The 19,926-nt window shown below is 38.0% G+C and overlaps 1 protein-coding gene across 1 annotated transcript in view; it reads right to left on the reverse strand.

Moving 5' to 3' along the window:
* Grip1 (glutamate receptor interacting protein 1) overlaps window positions 1-19,926 on the reverse strand; it is a 169,088-nt gene that overhangs the window by 19,212 nt on the left and 129,950 nt on the right. Inside the window, exons 17-22 of the mRNA XM_013018571.1 lie at window positions 17,620-17,764; window positions 15,170-15,309; window positions 14,812-15,006; window positions 10,913-11,069; window positions 5,101-5,212; window positions 4,943-4,987 (exon numbers count right to left, since the gene is read on the reverse strand). Coding sequence (XP_012874025.1) covers window positions 4,943-4,987; window positions 5,101-5,212; window positions 10,913-11,069; window positions 14,812-15,006; window positions 15,170-15,309; window positions 17,620-17,764 — 794 coding nt within the window. The remainder of the gene's footprint in view (window positions 1-4,942; window positions 4,988-5,100; window positions 5,213-10,912; window positions 11,070-14,811; window positions 15,007-15,169; window positions 15,310-17,619; window positions 17,765-19,926) is intronic.

Below are 19,926 nucleotides of genomic sequence, written 5' to 3' on the forward strand. Positions count from 1 at the left end.
CTTCCAACTGGAGCTAATGATGGGCTGGAATGTTATTACTGCAAGTCAAGAGGTCTCTTCAATTTCCCTACACTATATTATCTTTCCCCTAGCCAAATGGCCTGACCCAGAAGCTTGTAGATCAGGTAGGCTTTCACATCTCTTGGCATGGGTCAGTGTTTCTTAGAAATGGCCTATGTGAGCCAGATACTGTGCTTCCTGCCTAGAATCCTTGCTACTTGGAAGGGTGAGTTTGGGTAAATCATGGTTTGAAAGCCAGTCTGAGCAAAATGTATGGGAGATCCCTTTTCACCCAACAGCTGGGTGCAGTGGCATGGACCTATCATCCTAACTATGTGGTTGGTGGAGACTGGGAAGATCATGGTCTCAGGCCAGCCATAGCAGGAAAGTCTGCAAGACTCTGTCTCAATGGGAAGAAGCTTTGCATGGTGGTGTGTAGTTGTCATTGCAGCAATGATGCAGTAGAAAGAGACCTAGGAGGATCATAGGCTAAAGCACACACCTGAGCAGAAAGTACCTGGGGCTCAGCAGTAGAGTATCTATCTAGCAAGCATGAGGCCTTGAATTTAAACTTCAGTACATTGGAAGGAAGGAAAGATGGAAGAAATGAAGGAAGGAAGGAAGAAAGGAAGGAAGGAAAGAAGGGTGTGAGAGAGGGAGGGAGGGAGGGAAATGAAAATAAAAGAAAACAAGAGAAGATAAAAGAAATAGCGTTTGTGTAAGATCTTCAGAGAGGTTAAAAATACTATTTTTTTTGTTATTGGATTCAACCCTGTGGCTCAAAAGCTGTTCAATTTGGCTTAGACTTTGCTAATGAGTTGAGGAGTTTGTTCAGCTTCAGAAATATTCCTGCATAATTCAAAAGCAATATCAAGATTAGGTCCCAGAGATGAGTGAGTATCAGAACTAGAACAAAAAGAACGTAAAATCTTCATCTTGTTGGGGATGTTCATGTCTCATGCTAAAATCCTAAAAATATGACCTTAGCCAGCTCTGTTCTCTTGGCTGTGATGGCTCCATACCGGTAGAGTGTCATTGGTAGTTCTGTACGAAACCATAGGAACAGAAAAGAAGTTCAGATGTATGTGATGGAAGGAAACACCTGTTTATATGAACACTAATGATGAAAGTAACACAGCTTTATTTGTTGAGCCCTTTGAACATATTTGTTTACCTAAGCTTCACATGAACTCTATGAGGTAGATGTTTTCAATTCTTCCTAAATTCCTAATGTAGGACAGGAGACTTGGGCACAAAGGCTGACTTGCCCAAGGTCACATAAGCAGTAAGGGAGCTATCTAGAACTATTTATCAGGGAGCTCACTGCAAAATAAGCAGCACTTCCATTTGTTATCTAAGATTTCAGAGCTCTAACTGTTACCTGGTGTTCAGCTACTAAGTCTTTGAATAATTGCAAAGAATTGCACACATGTAAATGTATCCAACAACTCTGTGGAGAAAGAAACAAAGCAAGTAAACATGAGTATTCTGCCTAAGTCAGCCAACTCACTGAAAAGAAGATGATTGTTCCAAAAAAAGTCCTTGTTTATTTCTGAATATTAATACATGCTAATATATATGTCTGTTGTGCATACCTCTCACTTAAATGACCCTAGTGGTATCATAATTACTCTACCTCCTTAATTCAAATGTGGTAAAAGATGATAACTGAATAAGTTCAGCAAATTGCAGACAACCTGGGATAGAACTCAGCAAGCTAGCTCTAGACTCCCTAGCTACATAGCTTCTCATTCCACTGTGAGTTTGACCATAAAGACGTCCTTTTTGTTGGTCAGTCGTGGGGCTTGAACTCTGGGCTTAGGCACTGTTCCTTGACTCTTCAGCTCAGAGCAAGCACTATACCACTTGAGCTACAGCGCCACTTCCGGTTTTCTGGAGGTTAATTAGAGATAATAGTCTCATGGACTTTCTCCTGTGGAAAGGGGTTAAAGCTTTTAAATGAACTGGTGTGATCAATGCAAACTTAAAAGGACCAAGCTTGATGAGATCTTTCCATAATCAGCTACGTTGGTGTCATGGTATGTCTTTTATTTTATGGAACTTAAATAGATCATTTCTGTGTTTATTGTGCCTGGCAGCACCCAGTGTTTGCTTTCCTGCCAAAGTGAGCATCTAATCTATTATTTTTACCTACTTAGACTAGTTAGCCTGCTTTGTTTATGCTTATTTTGTTTTAACATCATTTTTCATGGACCAGCCAGAATCACAATGGAAGTAAAATACTTAAACACTACATCTAGGAGCTGACAGTTTTGGGCCAGTGAGTCCTAGGTGCTTTAGAAGGAGTTCAAATGGTTTTACCAAGGGTTCTAATAGGTGAGATCAGGTCTTTTCCATAATTCTTTAATTCAAGTTTTAAAAATATGATTGGATTTCTTTGTTTAAAGTGAAATGCAAATGGACTAGCTGTATCCCTCCAAAAATATAAAAGTTAAAAGCACAAATATAATTTATACTTAGCTAAACCTTCTTCTACTAGGCCAAGCAGAAAAAAAAGTTAAACGAGCATTCATTAATCAAGGGAACAGAAGACATAATAATACTTGATTTTATCTAATGTTTAATTGAACATTTATTAAATACAATGTTCTTTGTTAATTGCTATGGAAGGATTTGCTCATTATAACCTTCACATTTTATAGAAAAAATACCTGGTAAGAGAGGTTAAAATCTTGCTCAAATTCTCAGTTTGAACTTTTCTTGTAATAAAGCTATATGGCTATTGGTGCTAAAGTTGAACCTAAATTATTGCTAGTAATAGGGAAAATGATTAGTAATTAATTAATTTTCATTTTGGTTGCAATCATTTTTCATCCTAGCTTAATCTTTTGCATTTATTATAGCTATAGTGTCCTTTCACTTTTAATATTGAATGTAAATTTCATATCCAGAAATGTAGCTCCAATATTTTGTGCCTAACAGCAATTCTAATCAAGGGAATGGAGTTCAGTTCAACTAATAAATGAATATTCTTTGTGATAAAAGTATAAGTATGACTCTAATTTATGAACTTGCTGATAATCTTCCTTGCTGGATTTAATTTCATTTTGGCTTATAAATTCCTTTCTGTAGTTAGAATTTCAATAAATTAAGAAATTTATAATTTATAAAGCTATGTAACTGTAGGGTTCTATACATTTATACATTCATAATTTACAGCCTAACGGACCTATGTTAGTACACAAAGGTTGTCACAACATGACTCCTAAGTTAACAGATACTGTTTTCATGAAATAAACTCAATTTCTAGGTACACACAGCCTTCTCATAAGACTATTTTTGTCTAAGTACCAGAGTTTGAACCCAGGACCTCGTGCTCACTTACCTTGCTTGCTTGTTTGGTTGCTGTTCTACCACTTAAGTTATGCCATCAAGCCCTACTGTTAGCTAGTGGATTGGGGCACGTGCCCCAGCTGGTTTCAAACTTTGACCTCTAGATCTCAGCTTCCTCAATAGCTAGGATTATAGGCATAAGCTATCATTGTCTAGCTTGCATTACTTGGGGTGTGTGTGTGTGTGTGTGTGTGTGTGTATGTGTGTGTATGTGCACGCACGCACAGGCGCTCAAGTGTGTGAATACTTGGGGCTTGAACTCAGGTCATGGGCACTGTCCCTTAGCTTTTTTGCCCTACCACTTGAGCCACATCTCCTCTTCTGGATTTCTTGGTGACTAACTGAAGAAAATGAACTCATGGCCTTTTCTGACCTGGCTGGCTTCAAACCACAATCCTCATATCTCAGCCTCCTGAGTAGCTAGGATTACAGACATAAATACCCAGCACTCAGCTTTATAATATTTTTTATATCATTTGTGTTTGGTCTAATGTAAAAGAAGCTATGGAGAACAAAATGAAAATGGCATATGAACTAAAAGCGTTGCCAAGGAAGTACAAGACTCATGAACTGTGCTCATTACTCAGTTCGGACCACTTTCCCTCATTCTACACCCAAGTGGTGGTAAAAGTTTAAATAAACCAGCTGGTGCGTAAGCCTTCTGTTCTTCTGGAAAGTTGTGTAAAAAAAGAATCAATGGGTAACATCTTTATTTAAATTTTGTAAGATTATCCATGTCCAAGCCCTTTAACCGTGCTCTGAAGCTAAAGTTCATGCCAGGTAAGACAATGATGTTTATAAATTCAAACTGATACTTTTCTTTATAATTCTCTTTGCAGAATCACAAACATTAGAGTCACATAAAATATCCACACATGCAATTGAGAAGCAAAATAATATAAAGATGAGTAATAGTTTTAGAATTGCAAAAGTTTCACCCAGTTATGCCATTCACATTCCTTATGGTGACTTGGGGACCTCATATGACATCAAAAGAAAAAGAAAAAGAAAACGAGACTTTTGCCACTTCATTGTTTTCAGCTTGGGAAATTTAAAAGAACATAAAAGGAAACAGTCTAGGACTTCCTAGACTAAGATGTGATTATTATCAGCAAATTCGAGACTCTGATGCAAGAACACTTTATCTTTCTCCTTCTTAAATTCAGCAATGTACATGTAATATTTTATGTGTTTATCATATAGTATTGGTCCTTTTCACCAGCAGCATTGCTATCAAATTTAAGGGAAAAACAAAGTAAAATTTCCTCTTATGTTCCTCTTAATGATCAAATTAATTTCTATACCAGGTACAAATGAAAACATGCCAAAGAAACCTTTCTAAAGCAACTAAGAGAATAAATGCACCACTGCTAGAAACTTAGCTTGCTCTTTAGCAATTTGTGGGGAACAGGTACAATCAGGGTTAGCAGAGAGCAATGGCAGAAGCCACAAGTCAGTAAGCTTAGGGGGTGGGAATGGGGAAATAGTACTTTCAACTGCATTGTATAAAATCAAATCGCTGTCCAGAAGGCAAGGGAGTAGGGGAGGAAGCTTCACAAGCAAAAATATAAACATAAAGGGTAGCTACCAAGAGAGTCATGTTTCTCAATGACACACGCCTGTCAGCTTTCTCCTGTGGAAAGGGGTTAAAGCTTTTAAATGAACTGGTGTGATCAATGCAAACTTAAAAGGACCAAAATAATGAATGTTGAAACAATGAAAGTTAAGTAGCAGGACTAAGGCTACCTCAAGTTCTCTCAGGATTCCTGACTGTCCACAGGTTTCCAAATCCTCCAGTGCCTGAGACCAGAAGTTCTCTTCTTGCTCAGCCTCCACGCTGTCAGAAGGTCCTGCAAAACTGTCAACCAAGAAGCACAGGCTAGGTGAAGAACTTGACAGATATGTATTTTTCTCCCCTTCTATATTTAGAACCTCTCTCCCTTCATTTCACACAAATAAGTTAGAAAAGACTCATTTTTGGATATGGCTTCCTTCCACCTGGGGCTTCTAAGTACAGTTAGCTTCAAAAAAATGCTTTAAAACAATGCTGGGTATTAGTGGCTTATGCCTGTAATGCTTGGTACTCAGGAGACTGAGATTTGAGGAGCACAATTCAAAGCCAGCCAGCATAAGAAAGTTGGTGAGGCTCTTATCTCCAATTAACCACCAAAAAAAAACTGGAAGTGAAGCTGTGTCTCAAGTGGTACTGCATCAGCCTTGAATGAAAAAACTTAAGGAAGAGTGCCGAGGCCCTGAGTTCAAGTCCTAGGATCAGCACAAACAAAAACAAACAAACCCAACAAAAATATGTTTTAGGACTGGAGGTGTGGCTCAAGTAGTACAGTGCCAGGCTTGAGCAGAAACAATCAAGTGACAGAGAGAGCAAGGCCATGAGTTCATGCCCTGGTCCTGACATACATGCTAAAAAGTGCTATAAGGAAATTCTGAGTGTTGAGAAAAATGAAAGGATGGTTCAGAGTTTTACTAACTGAATTTCAGCATAGCCCAGTGGGAATGGAATATAACATGGGCTATGCTTCAGAGATTGATTCTACAGTGAAAACAATCTATCAGAGAAAAACATGTTTTCCTCATAAATTATCTTTAAAAATTTATCTTTAAAAATTTATCTTTAAAAATATTCTGCTAAGGAATGACATGCTAACACATACCTTTTTGTACTCATATTGATGTTTGAACCAAGGGTCTAAGTGTTGTCCCCTAGCTTTTTTGCTCAAAGTTGGTGTTCTACCAGTTGAACCACAGCTCAACTTCTAGATTTTTTTTTGGTGGTTAAATACAAATAAAAGTCTTACAGACTTTCTAGCTTGGGCTAGTTTTGAACTCTGATTCTTAGATCTTGGCCTCCTGGGCATGTAGGATTACTGAAAACCCATCTCTTTGATGAATATCAATGTAAAACTCAATAGAATTCAGCTGTATATGACAAACCTATAGCCAGCATTATACTCAATGGTAAAATGTTAAAACTATTTCCTCAAAAATCAGGAACAAGACAGATTGTTGGCTCTCTCTACTCCTCTTCTATATAGTACTAGAATTTCTAACTATAGGAGACTGACATTGAGGCAAGAGACAAACACAAAGGGGATCCAAATAGGGAAAGAAGAAATAAAACTTTCCCCTCTTTGCAGATGTTTGAAGAAACACATAGACTCTTCTCCCAAGTTACTTGAGCTGATCTGAAACTTTGGCAAAGTAGCATGGTATAAAATTATCCCACAAAAATCAGTAGCTTTTCTGATGCCAACAGTGAGAAGAGGAAGACTGAGGTCAGGAAAGCAGCTCCACTTGTAATAGCCTAAAAAAATTACTAGGAATGTGAAGGACTTCTATGATGAAAACTTTAAAAATCTGAAAAAAATAATTTAAAGCAGATTTAAGGAAATGGGAAAACCTTCTATGCTCCTGGATTGGAAGGATTAACATGAAAATGGCAATGCTGCCCAAAGCTTTCTACACATTCAGTGTAATATCCATCAAAATCCCAACAACAACATTCTTCAATGATATAGAGGAAGCAATAAAAAAAATCATATGGGATAATAGAAGACCCCAGATAGCAAAACAATCAGCAGGAAGAACACTGCTGGAGGAATATTAATACCAGGCTTCAAATTCTAGTAGTAATAATAGTAGTAATAGTAGTGATAATAGTAGTAGTAATAAATAGTAGTAGTAATAAAAACCACAAGACTAGGCCTGAGAACCAATGGAATAGAAGACCCAGAAATGAATCCACAGACCATAGCCACCTAATATTTGATAAGGGAGCCAAAAACACAGGATGGAAGGAAGACAGCCTCTTTGACAAATGGTGCTTGCAGAACTAACTGTACATGTGCAGAAAATGAGCTAGGTCCTTACATATCACCCTACACCAGAATCAACTGCAAAGACCTTAATGGAAGGCCAGATATCATGAAAATATTACAGGAAGGGATAGAGGAAACATTAGGGTTCCCTGGCACAGGTCAAAACTTTCTAAGTAGAGATCCAGAATCACAACAAATCAAAGAAAGCTGGATAAACAGGATTGCATTAATCTGAAGCATTTCTGCATGGCAAAGGATATAGATAGCAAGATTCAAAACAAAGGAGGAGGCTACAATGCTTGATAAGAAATGTACTCATTATCTTGCCCATGTAATTGTAACCCCACTGTACAGTATTTTCACAATAAAAAAAAAAGAGAAAAAGATAAAAACCACAGAATGGGAGAAGATCTTTTCTAGGTATGAACAGACAAGGGCCTCATATCTAAAATATAATTAGAGCTCAAAAAAATTACCCCTCCCCCCAAAAAAACAAATCTCAAAGAAACAGCAACCCACATAGTAAATGGGCTAAAGACTTAAACAATATTGAAACTCTACCTCATTTCAGTTAGAATGACCATTATCAAGAAAACTAACAATAACAGATGTTAGCTACTACTCTGTTGGTGGGAATGTAAACTTGTTCAACCTTTCTAGAAAGCAGTATGGAGGTTCCTCAAAAGACTAAACATAGAGCTTCCTTATCATCCAGCAATTCTACTCCTGGTAATTTATCTAATTGACCAAAAACCAGGCCACACTAAACTCACTAGCACAACCATGTTTATTGCAGCATTGTCTACCACAGCCAAGATATGGAATCAGTCCAGATGCTCCTCAGTGGATGAATGAGTCAAGAAGATTCTGTGCTTCCATCAGAAAGAATGGTATTGCCCCATTTGTAAGGAAATGGAAAGACTTAGAAAAAATTATATTAAGTGAAGTAAGCCAGATCATTTGTAGTAATTAGAATGTGCTTATAAATCTACAAGTAAATCCAATAGATAGTAAAAGAAAAAAAATTACACTTGGATATGATATGTTAAACAGGATTCTAAACATTCACAGTGAGATCCAAGGAGGATATTATTTATTTTTTAAAATGTTAAATTCTAACTTTATATATAAGTTTTTTATTGTGAAAATACTGTACAGAGGAGTTACAGTTACATGAGCAAGGTAATGAGTACATTTCTTATCAAGCATTGTTGCCTCCTCCTTTGTTTTTCCCCTACCATCCGTTCCCTCCCACTTCCACAATCCTGCCCCTCTAAATTGTAAAGTTCATTGTTCAACAGCGTCCAAGGAGGATATTCTTAGGAGAGGATCACAAAGGCTCAATAGCTATGTGCATATGATCATATAAAATGAGATGAAATCCAAGAAATAGAAACAAGAGGTTTTTGTTATTTTTTGTATATATTTTTTATTGTAAAGATACTGTAAGAGGGGTTACAGTTATATGAGTAAGGTATTTTACTTTTTGTTTTTGTTTTTTCCCCCCCTTAGTCACTGTTTTTGAATTCTCTACCTTTTGTCTTGTTATGTAAGTTTATCTGCTTTGGGGATGGTAAGGGAAAGCATAGTGTAGGACAAAGGGTAAACTAATTCAGCAGTAATACTCACTAGATACTATGTTGAAAATGAACTATACAATTTGTGGGGGGAGGGAGTTCAGGAGGGAAAAACTGGGAGAAAATGAGGAAAGATGTGATACTGTTCAACAAGAAATGTGTTCATTACCTGACTGCAACACCTCTGTAGACAATAAAATATAATAAAAATTAAAAAAAGAAATAAAAAGACTTGGAAAAAATTATTTAAGTTGGTACATTAGGCCTAGAGAGACAAAGGTTCCATGTTTTCTGTTATATGTGGAAGTAAGAATCAGTTTATAAACACAAAAGTAAATAGTTGGGTGACATGCAAGTGTATACAAATGTATTCACTGAAACATGGGAGATTTAGGGGAGAACAGTGTAATTCCTTAGAAAGGCAAAAATCAAAGTTCAACAAAATAAAACACCGGAAAATGAGTACTTGAAAGGGGTGGGGTGGAGTCAAGGGGAGTGGGGTAGAAGAAGGAAGAAAAGAAGTGGGGTGGAGCTCTATGTGGAGTCCTTTGAGGAACCTCCATACTACTTTCCAAAGTGGTTGAACAAGTTTACATTCCCACCAACAATGCAGTAAGGTTCCCTTCTGACCACATCCCCTCCAGCATCTGTTGTCATATTCCACTTTGGGGCATTTACCCAAATGATCACAAACAAGACCACACTAAAGCTACCAGCACAACTAGGCTTACTGCATTATTTACCATAGCTAAGATATGGAACCAACCCAGATGCCCCTCAGTAGATGAATGGATCAAGAAAATGTGTATATATATGTATATATGTATACACACACACACACACACACACACACACACACACAATGGAATTCTATGCCTCCATCAGAAAGAATGACATCACCCCATTTGTTAGGAAATGGATAGACTTGGAAAAAATTATATTAAATGAAGTAAGTTAAGCCCAAAGAAACATAGGTCCTATGGTTTCCCTTATTTGTAATAACTAGTATATGTCTGGGACAAGCAGAAAAGGTCAAAAGCTATGTACATATGACCAGATAAGATGATGTTAAGTGAAATGAACCCCAAGATAGGGACACAAGTGTTTTTTTTCTTGCTATTGTTCCTAACGTATTTATAATGTACCATGTGATTTTGTTGTTTCTTTGTATGTTCCGCCCCCATGGTATAACCCCTGTTTTTTCACTGTATTTGATGTCAGTGCCCTGCATCATGTATATACACTTCTCTAGCTTGGGGAGGGGAAGGGAAAAAACAAAATGCTTAAATAAGGATACAGGTTAACCAATTGTAACAATGAGATGTACAAGACACTATGTTGAAAAATGAACTTTACAATTTAGGTTGGGTCGGGAGAGGGGGGAGGAGGGAGGGAGTGTAGTTGTGGAGGTGGGAGGGAAGGGAGGGGAAGGGAAAAACAAAGGAGGAGGCAACAACGCTTGATAGGAAATGTACTCATTACCTTGCTCATGTAACTATAACCCCTCTGTACAGTATTTTTACAATAAAAAACGTATTTAAAAAAAAGCACTGGGGTGGAGAATGCACCAAAAATCAAAACATATGCTACAGAATTAAGAAAAGTGAAGGGAGGGGTAGGATTGAGAGTGATGGATGAGAACGATGAACTGGGAGATCAGGTAGGAGAACAATGAGGGAAGGGGTAACAAGTTTGACAAGAAATGTACTTATTACCTTTCTCATGTAACCGTAACCCCTCTGTACAACATTTGGACAATTAAAAAAAGTAAAAAAAAGATGCATGGTATGCATAAACTGCTTTGTTAAATGACAACTCTTTTGTGCAACTACTTGATGATAATAATAAATAAATGAAAGGAGAAAGGGCTGGTTGCCACAGAGCAAAGACAGGGTTCATCAGAGTTGACTCTTCCCTGAGGTTTCTGGGAAGCCTAGCTCTTACATATTGTCTGGTAGTGCCAGGCTCTCACTGATGAGATACACAATTCCAAAACATACCATGTGGCCAACCTTGGATGATCAAAATTACTTCAAGAAGTCCATGATAACAATATGCTCTATTTGAACAAAGAGGTTCAAATCCTGCCCCAAATGACCCCCTGCCACTTCCTGTCTGATGGGGTAGCATGGATGCAGATCTTACCCACTGGCTGTAGACCGGTCCCATTCTTCATTACTCAGCCCCACATCTGGGTAAGTCTGGCTCCGAGGCTTGGGGACAGGAGATAAGCTGCCTCTTTGCTTTGGACTCCTCCAGTCATAGGTGTTGAAATTGTATCCTGTGGCCTGAAAAGTGGTGCCTAAAAACATAAACAAGGTGTCAGAACTTGGCCTGAAAATTATTTAGTCCACTGAAAAGTAACATTTTGACCAGTTGAGCAGTCAGAGAAATAGGAACAGTAATAACAATAGCAAACACACATGGGTGTTTACCATATACAAGTCCTATCCTAAGTATTTTGTTTGTGCTATCTTATTTATTCATCATAACCAGCTTTGGCATTAATGTTATTTGCACTTTACAGATGATATCAAAGGCTTTAAAAAAGTAGCTTCAAACCACTTCCAGCAAGCCGCTAAGTCATCATGTTAGTAGAATCAGTTTTCAGATCCTCAAGTGCCATCGGCTAGTCTCACCTGCCATAGCTGACACGGTGCCAGGGTCTGAGGCTTGTCAATTCCCCTCCCACATTCCCTTCCACTATTGCTCTTCTTCCACATTAAAACCAAAGACACATTCCTCATCCACTTCATACCTTTGAAGGTGCTTGACTTTGGGTTGTAAGAACTCCCAGTTGTCATATCTAGGGATAATATGTGAGAATCTTGTTCATATGAGAAGGGCTCTTGGTCTTATTTCAACTAGGCAAACTCATGGTACAGCCTTTATGCACACCCTTAACCCTCCCCCCCCTCTGGGTCACAGATCTGGAACTCAGAAGTAAGATGGCTGTCAGGATAACAATTCTACTACATTATTATGTTTGCAGGGAATTATGTCTGATTAGTTTGATGAGTGGGATAGTAAGAAATGGCTTTGGCTATGTAACAAATACTTTCCATGAAAATGCAGTCTGTACTATCAAATATTTGACAGAAAATACCCTTTGAAACCTCTGTTTTTGAACACCAAGAATCGAAATCTTTGGAACAGAGGAAATATTTTCAACTTAACGTCTCACTTTCTCCCTTTTTCTCAAATAACTGCAGACGTGTGGCTAGCTATTTGGGAAAAAGTCTTGTGTGAGACTGTTCAGTTTTCTGTCAAAAGTGTTGAATTAACAAAAAACACATAAATCTTCTCTGGAAGGGAAATGTCTTGATAACACTAATGTTCATCCTGGCTCCTTTTGATGACTATTCATTTTCTTCTCCCCAGCCAAACCAACTAACACAAATATATGAACGCTCACTTCTACTACAAGAGAAGTTAAGAAGGCTGGGAATGTGCCTTAGTGGTAGAGTGCTTGCCTAGCAGGCAGGAAGCCCTGGGTTTGATTTCTCAGAACCACATAAACAGAAAAGACCGGAAGTGGCTCTATGGCTCAAGTGGTAGAAGTGCTAGCCTTGAGCAAAAGAAGCTCAGGGACAGTGCCCAGGCCCTGAGTTCAAGCCCCAGGACTGGCAAAAAAATAACAAAAAAAATCAAAAGAAGTTAAGAGAAGCTAGTACTTCATACTTTCTTTAACTGGCTTTAAGCTTTCAAGAGTCAAATGCTCCCTGGTGGTATCCTCCTGGGGCTGTCTTTTTCTGATAAATAGTAACTTGTATGATCATTAAGTTCTCTGAGGAAATTCCAATATATTTTACTTGGGCAGTTTAATTATCTGATTTGTGTTCCAATCACTGTTCCTACATAGTCCTAGGCAACTTAGGCCTTAGTATAAGGATGTAGTTGAGTAGATGTGCAGCCTCTTTATTAGGAAGATGTTGACCTTTAAAAGCATGTGGATCCATCGCAAGCATGCTTTGTCTTAATGAGCATGAGAAAAATTACTGCATGTCACAAAACACATCAGGAAAGGGAATAGATTCAAATCTCTTTGATAGGTGTAGCTAAAATTCAATCACTAATGATAGATGATGATCTATGACTTAAAATAGGGAATATCCCCTTAAGGTGCCTGGTTCCATTTTCACATATGTACATTTAATATTATATCTTAAGAGGATGGGTAGAATTAGGAGTGATGGAGGAAAATATGGAAGGGATGACATTAATCAAGATACATTGTATTCATGAACTAACATGTTGAATTGAAATTGTTTTATACAACTACTTAAAGATAAAAAAGAATAAAATTGAATAATATAGGGAATATCCGAGGACACGGAGGCTTGGGTAAATGTAAGCTATTTATCATAGTTGAAAAGACATTAGCAGGTGCTGAGAAATACTTCTTTACCCTAGAAGGCAAACTTAAAAGTCATAGATGGAAGGGGATAATTATAGAAGAAAAAAATCAACTATCAGAAATATACTTTGTTTTAGCTGAATGGTAGTGAAATTAAAATACATCTATGATATTGGGAAAGACACTGTAAAATTAAAAATTGATACATAAATCAACTGAATAAAAGAAAGTCATTTTTAAGAATAGATGTCTTAAGTAATTAACTCTTTGAATTGGAAGTGGAAACTTTTTTTCTTTATTTCTTTTGCTACTTATTTTCATTATCTGGTTTTACACTTCATGTCATAATGTCAGGTTTGAAATTGAGTCTAGATTCCATTTTGCTAAGCATGTTTAATTTTATTTATGTGTACAATGAAAAATAGATCTTCACAGATGTAGGTAATTCTGGAAATGGATGAAATTTTGTTAAGGTAATTTTTATTCTACGGTAAATAAAATTGGTAAAGATCTAGGGTAAGACATTTAAAAAGTTTTATAAAAACACACGGTTCTTCATCTTTTACTGATGAGGGACAGGCTCTGTATCTAGTATACTAATCATGGTCCGGTAACTATGGTATAAAGGACTAGAGCAATTAAGTACTTAACATACCACTTTATGGAATAGAACTCATTTATATATATATATATATATATATATGTATATGCATATATATGGTGTCCTCAGACAAAATTTCTCTCCAAATAAATAAATAAATATGCACATTAATATAGAAACTCTAGAGTCTATTCTGATAAAATTTGACATATATCTTTCTTCCTGTGTTCTTTAGTGGTTCATAAGTTTTCAGGCAAAAATAAATGTCTGCTGTTGGTTGTGGGTTTATAAAAGTTGTCACACAGTATTACCACTTGGGAAAGTTAATTTCTAGATAAGGATCAACTTTAATTCTAATTAGGAATTCGGAATATTTTCTTCACCAAACTTCATATCTTCTCTAATAGGTTACCAGTTTGACAATTTTGAAATACCATTTATTTTATAAAAATATTTTAATAGATCACAGGACCTGCCAGAGATAAAAGAAGGCTTCTGGGGAACTAGAAAAACTGAGAGAAGAGGGAATTGGATACAGACTCCCTTAACTAAGCAGCCATTACACTTGGGTGTGTTCTCTAAGCCCTTTCTGTCGAGATGACATCTATGAAGACACATCTACTGTATACTTTCATGTACTATGACCACAACTCTCTAATAATGATTACTCAGGGAAACCTCTTCATGTTTCTATTTAAAGCCAGGGTGGGCAAGAACAAATGGGAATCACAAATCATTGGCTAATCTCTTATGCACAGCTTCAGAGCTCCCCAATCCATCTTTGTGGAAAGCTTACGCAAAAGAAAAAAGAAAGAAAAAAGACAACGGGCCTGTCTTCAGCGAATCACTTTATTCTATGGCCTGCCTCATACCCATTTAAGCTTTAAGGACATGATCTGCATTGAACACTTGGCCATCAGACAATCTAATGGGCCTGTTAGTGTTTGATAAATGCTCATGACTTATCAACAGGAAGAAGGAATGCAAGGCTGGCCAAATTAAAGTACTCAGGGAGCTTGAGTGTTGAGGCACTGAAACACCCACGGGTTAAATAAAGACATTCAGCAAAAGGTGATGCTCGCATACCTTGATTCCCATAGCTGGTATCTATTCCTGACCCATCCCATGATTCCACAGCACTGTCCACACTGGGCACGGTAGAGGGGTACAGGTCTGAGAGCTTGCCTGGCTTCTGTGTTGGGGAGGAGTCTTCCTCCACATCTCCCAAGTCACTCAGGTGGCTGGGGATAGGAAACTTCTTGGGACTTGATGCTGACGGGGCTTTACAGACAGAAAAGGAGGTGAAGTATGAGAGTCACTAAAGATATTCAAATACTCTGTGGCTGGAGAGTCATTTCTCTAGAAACACAAAAAGATACTAGCACATTCTTTTAGGGATGAAAATGCACTGGAAATTCTTAATTGAGATTCTCGCCCCACTCACCATCTGTCTGTTTCTTAATTTTCAAGGTGACAGTCTCTCCTGCCATCTGTAACAAATGGATGGCTTCGCTCAGAGGCTTCCCTTTCAAGCTGCTGCTGTTGATGGCTAGGATTCGGTCTCCTATGTGGATTGCACCCGTTCTGAAACACCAGACCAAAAGAGGGAAGATAGAAAAAAAATATCCTGCATGCTACTGAGGACAAATTCCCACCACACTTTATACACTCATAACAATAAAGACTTGGCAAGGGTCTCTAGAAGTCACTTCTCATTTTCTTTCTCAGGGGAATGTTGTAAGACGATTGCATCTGTGGTGAGTTATGCTTTCATTTCAAGTAAAATCAGAAAAATTGGTTTCATTAGTTTTGAAAATGAACTTGGGTATTTTTTTTTAAACTCCAAGAAAGCTGAGTCATTTGGGTAACCCTTTAAAAGTCCCAAGGCAGTGAACTCTGTTTAAAAAAAGTAATGTACGGAATGCTCTTTCTTTCTACCACTTTATAATGGGTAGCATAGCAGGACACCAGTGGTTCATATCCTGTAATCCTAACTATTTAGGAGGCTAAGATCTGAGGATTGTAGTTTGGGCAGAGAAATCTGATAGACTCATCTCCAAATTAACTATTAAAAATGGCAGAAGTGAATGTGCTCACTTATGCAGTAGAGTGAGAGCCTTGACTGGAAAAGCTAAGGGAGAGCTTGGAATCTGAGTACTGGCACAGACATATCTATCTGTCTGTCTATACATATATGGATATACATACACATATGGTGTGTGTGTGTGTGTGTGTGTGTGTGTGTGTGTGTGTGTGTGTGTGTGATGACGACTTGATGACTGATGATTTGATGATTCTTGCCCAATGATAAGCCAGAGCTATTTGAACTCATTTCCATTACCTGGACATTTATTTAAATTTCTCTGGTATTAGTTTTCCCTACTGCTACCTGAGGGATCATTGTCTCACAGGGAAGATCTGAGGGTTAAAAAGGAAAACATATGTGAAGGTGTGGCATGATGCTTGAAATGTAGAAAAGGAAAATAGAACGAAACTATTGACCATCAAACTAATCACTCTTAGTTTTTTTCATCTTTATCCAATGTGAAGCAATGGATTGGAAAGTATGACACTGGTGTTTATGACATCTATCTCCCCTGAGAAGCACTGGGTGCAGGGATGGTGTGAAAATTCATGTCTCTGACCCAGGACAGAGGTTAGAAAGTTGAACCCTTTGGTTGGCCTGGCTTACTTTAAATTCAGTGAACAAAGGAGTTAACTCACAAGACTTCTGGTGACTGAGTGATCTGATCACAGCTTGCTTCTGGGGCAGTGGCAGCTGTGCTGGGCAGCAGCAAAGGGGCAGCAGAGGTGACACAGGGGCACACAGGTTAGGAGGGGTTGTTAAACTAGTCTATTATTTCACTATGCCTAAGGAAGTCTCTCTGGAAAAAGTATCTCTTCACTCTCTCATAAAGAGTTTTAGTTTGTAGACTAACATTCTCTATACTCTCTTCTGTATGGTTTTAAGAACTAGCTGTGAAAGAACTACTTCACTGGATCGAGTCAGTATTAATATTTGATTTGTTGTCTCTCTAAATAGATATTCGGACAGGAAAATGTCTGAAGAATACCATACTTTACATGTCTCTGCAAGTAGCAGAATATTAAACCTTCTGAGCTGCCTTGGTACCCTCAGCTCAAAGATGAAGAGGTTAGCTGAGCTGCAGGTCTAAAATTCTACAATGCTAAATCTCTGTTTTGCAAACCACAGTCTTCAAGCATCAGTATAAATGAAGTATGAGAGCCACTCTTGTGCTGAGTTCATGGGGGAGCAAATCTCATGTGCCTAATAACATGTCTCAGAAAGAACTGCAAGTTAAGACAGGATGGAGAAGGGATGACGTGTGTGCATTCATTCAGTTCCAAGGAACAAATGGACACTGCACATTACATAGTATTGCTGAGAGGGGTCATGGACACTACACATTACATAGTATTGCTGAGAGGGGTCACTACACTTTGTTTCCTGTAATCTTTGAAGAAAAAGCCTGTATTATCCTCTCCTCCAAACATGGCGGCTAAGCACAGCACCTGTCAGGTAACAGGCTCAGCAAATGTTTGCAGAATTGAATTGGACAAGCCTTTTAACCTTCCTGAACTTTAGTCTCTTCTCAAAATGGACACACTATAAAACCACCTCCAGTTGACTATAGTCAGTTTATATATTTCCGGAGAGTCATATTACTGCTAAGCCCAGGACAGCTTTGATTGCCCATAAGATGCCCTCAAAAGTCAAGTCTGCACTCAGCTTGAGTTCTCAAGCTCTTAAAATCAATCCTTCGTGCAGACTTAAAAGTCAACAGAAAAAGAGACAGGGGAACATGTTGTGCAGCTGCAAGAAAGGCAGCTCCTCTCACACACAGGTCTTGTTGCAATTCCTTCAAATTTTACCTTTCAGCTAATCCCCCTTTAGTGAGGCTGGAGATGATTATAGGATCAAATGGCTCTTCGGTTCCTGAGATTGTGATGCCAAGGGGTCCCCCGTAGCGTTTTAGCTCCACGGTGTAAATAATTGCTCCAGAACTTTCTTGCTCATCTGAAATAAATGCCAAGGATTTATAATTGGTTTCTTTGGAGAAAGCAAAATAGTAAGACCCATGCCTGTACATAAAGTAGAAAACTTAAGAATTATGAAAGCATTATGTCTCAGAAAACGATGATTTGGAGAAATATCCTTCCTTAATCTTATATTCCAACACAAGGGGAAGCCTGTTCAGACTTAGGTTGTTATTTATTTATTTATTTATGTCAGTTGTGGGGCTTGAACTCTGGGCCTGGGCACTGTCCCTCAGCTCTTCAGCTCAAGGCTAGTGCTCTACCACTTGAGACACAGTGTCACTTCCAGTTTTCTGGTGGTTTATTGGCAATAAGAGTCTCATGGACTTTCCTGCCCAGGCTGGCTTTGAACCGCAGTCCTCAGATCTCAGTCTCCTAAGTAGCTAACATTACAGGTGTGAACCACTGGTGCCCAGCCAGACTTAGGTTTTAAACCTGTGACTGATTCCTCTGCAGGAACTGTAGAACGCTTAACGGTTTTGAGTGTTCTTTGCCTAGCACAGTGTTTGCCCAACATCTTTTGTGACATATGTGGTAAATATCTACAGAATAAACATGTGACTAGGAGGTATTTTGAGAGCAGTCAGTTACAAACAAGAAATTCGGCTATGGGTTTTCCATTTCTGAGCTTTATATGCAAATGAATACAGGAAAGTAGATGTGGCTAAGGGTTGGCTCAATGGTGGCATTTAAGGCGGGCTTGGAAGGAGCTGTTACTTTGAGTCCCCTGCATATACCATTCCACAAGTGCCTTAGTCCTGTTGATCAATTCCTGAGTATTCAAACAGAGGCTAAAATGATTATCTCTCCTCTGCTAGTAACATAAGGAGCCACTATATTTCAGTGGTCTATACTAGGCTGCCATGTCACCATGTGCTATTTGGAAAATATTTCTGAATATGGTCTACCATAATCATTGGCCAGGAAGATGTCACGGGTCACTTGGAAGGTGATGGGTGTTTTCATTGGGCCAGAGGGTTGCATTATTTAGTCTTAGAATTCAAAGGATCATATTTGTTTATGACAGGTTTTAAAGTTTCTGAATGATTCTTTTATTCCTTGGGCCTGGGTGCTGTGAAAGGTTAAGTAGCTGTTTCATTTCTGTACCTAAGGATACAATGAAATGGTCCAGTAGCTACTGTAACAAAAGAGTCACCTTTTACAGTCAAACTGTATCATGGTGAAGTATTAACACACATTTTATTTTTCTTTTGCAATGAGCAGCTGTTCATTTATGATATGAAACACTAAAGTAAGAAATGAAAGAAAAGCTTGAGTTAACAATTCAATTATCTGTGTGTGTAGTGAAGAATTAGGCGGAATATAAAATGAAAGGTCCATGGAGTAATGTGGGGAGCAATGGTCAGCATTTACTTCACTCGTGGTCAGAGACTGGGAGTTTTGTAATGCAGCCCTCACCAGCACTTCCTGCTCTACTCACCTCAACATGATCTATTTCACACCGAGAACTAACTAGGTGGCATACCAGGAGAAAACACTTGTTAGAGCATGTAAGGAGGTTAGATAGTTCCAGAAGAAAAATCAAGAAATCGGCAACATTTTTATTAAGAGGGACAGGTTCTATACATGGAGAAGCATTTGGATAGTGTAATGGTGAATTTAGATCATGACAGAAATGGATGCTATTTCTGACTTCAATAATTGCCAGAAAACAGAATTGAAAAAGTAATCAAGACATTATAGCTAAGGGAGATTATAACTGAAGGAGCTCTTTGGGGAACCCAATTCAAACAAATCAACTCTTCTTTAAAATAAAGCACATGCTCTCTCAATATGTGTGTATGTGTGTAGACATTACACAATCCTATTTCTTGAAAATATGATTACAACGTGCATATTTGATAATATAAAGAATTATTGCTAGTATTTTTAAATGAAATGATGTTACTACATTATGTATTTTAAGAGCCTTTCTTTTAGAGATATGTAAGTAGTATTTGCCAGAAGAAATAACAATGTGCCTGGAATTTCTTGAAAATAATTTGGTGGGATATAAAACTATGTTGGGAGTATAGGCTGGCTTTCAGTTAATAATTGATTGCTGAGGGATGAACGACGACAAGTCACACTATTTATCCCTATTTTTGTATATAGTTGAAACTTAATATTTTTTTAAAGGTG

Source organism: Dipodomys ordii, unplaced genomic scaffold, assembly GCF_000151885.1.
Source record: "Dipodomys ordii isolate 6190 unplaced genomic scaffold, Dord_2.0 Scaffold3, whole genome shotgun sequence".
Lineage (NCBI taxonomy): Eukaryota > Metazoa > Chordata > Mammalia > Rodentia > Heteromyidae > Dipodomys > Dipodomys ordii.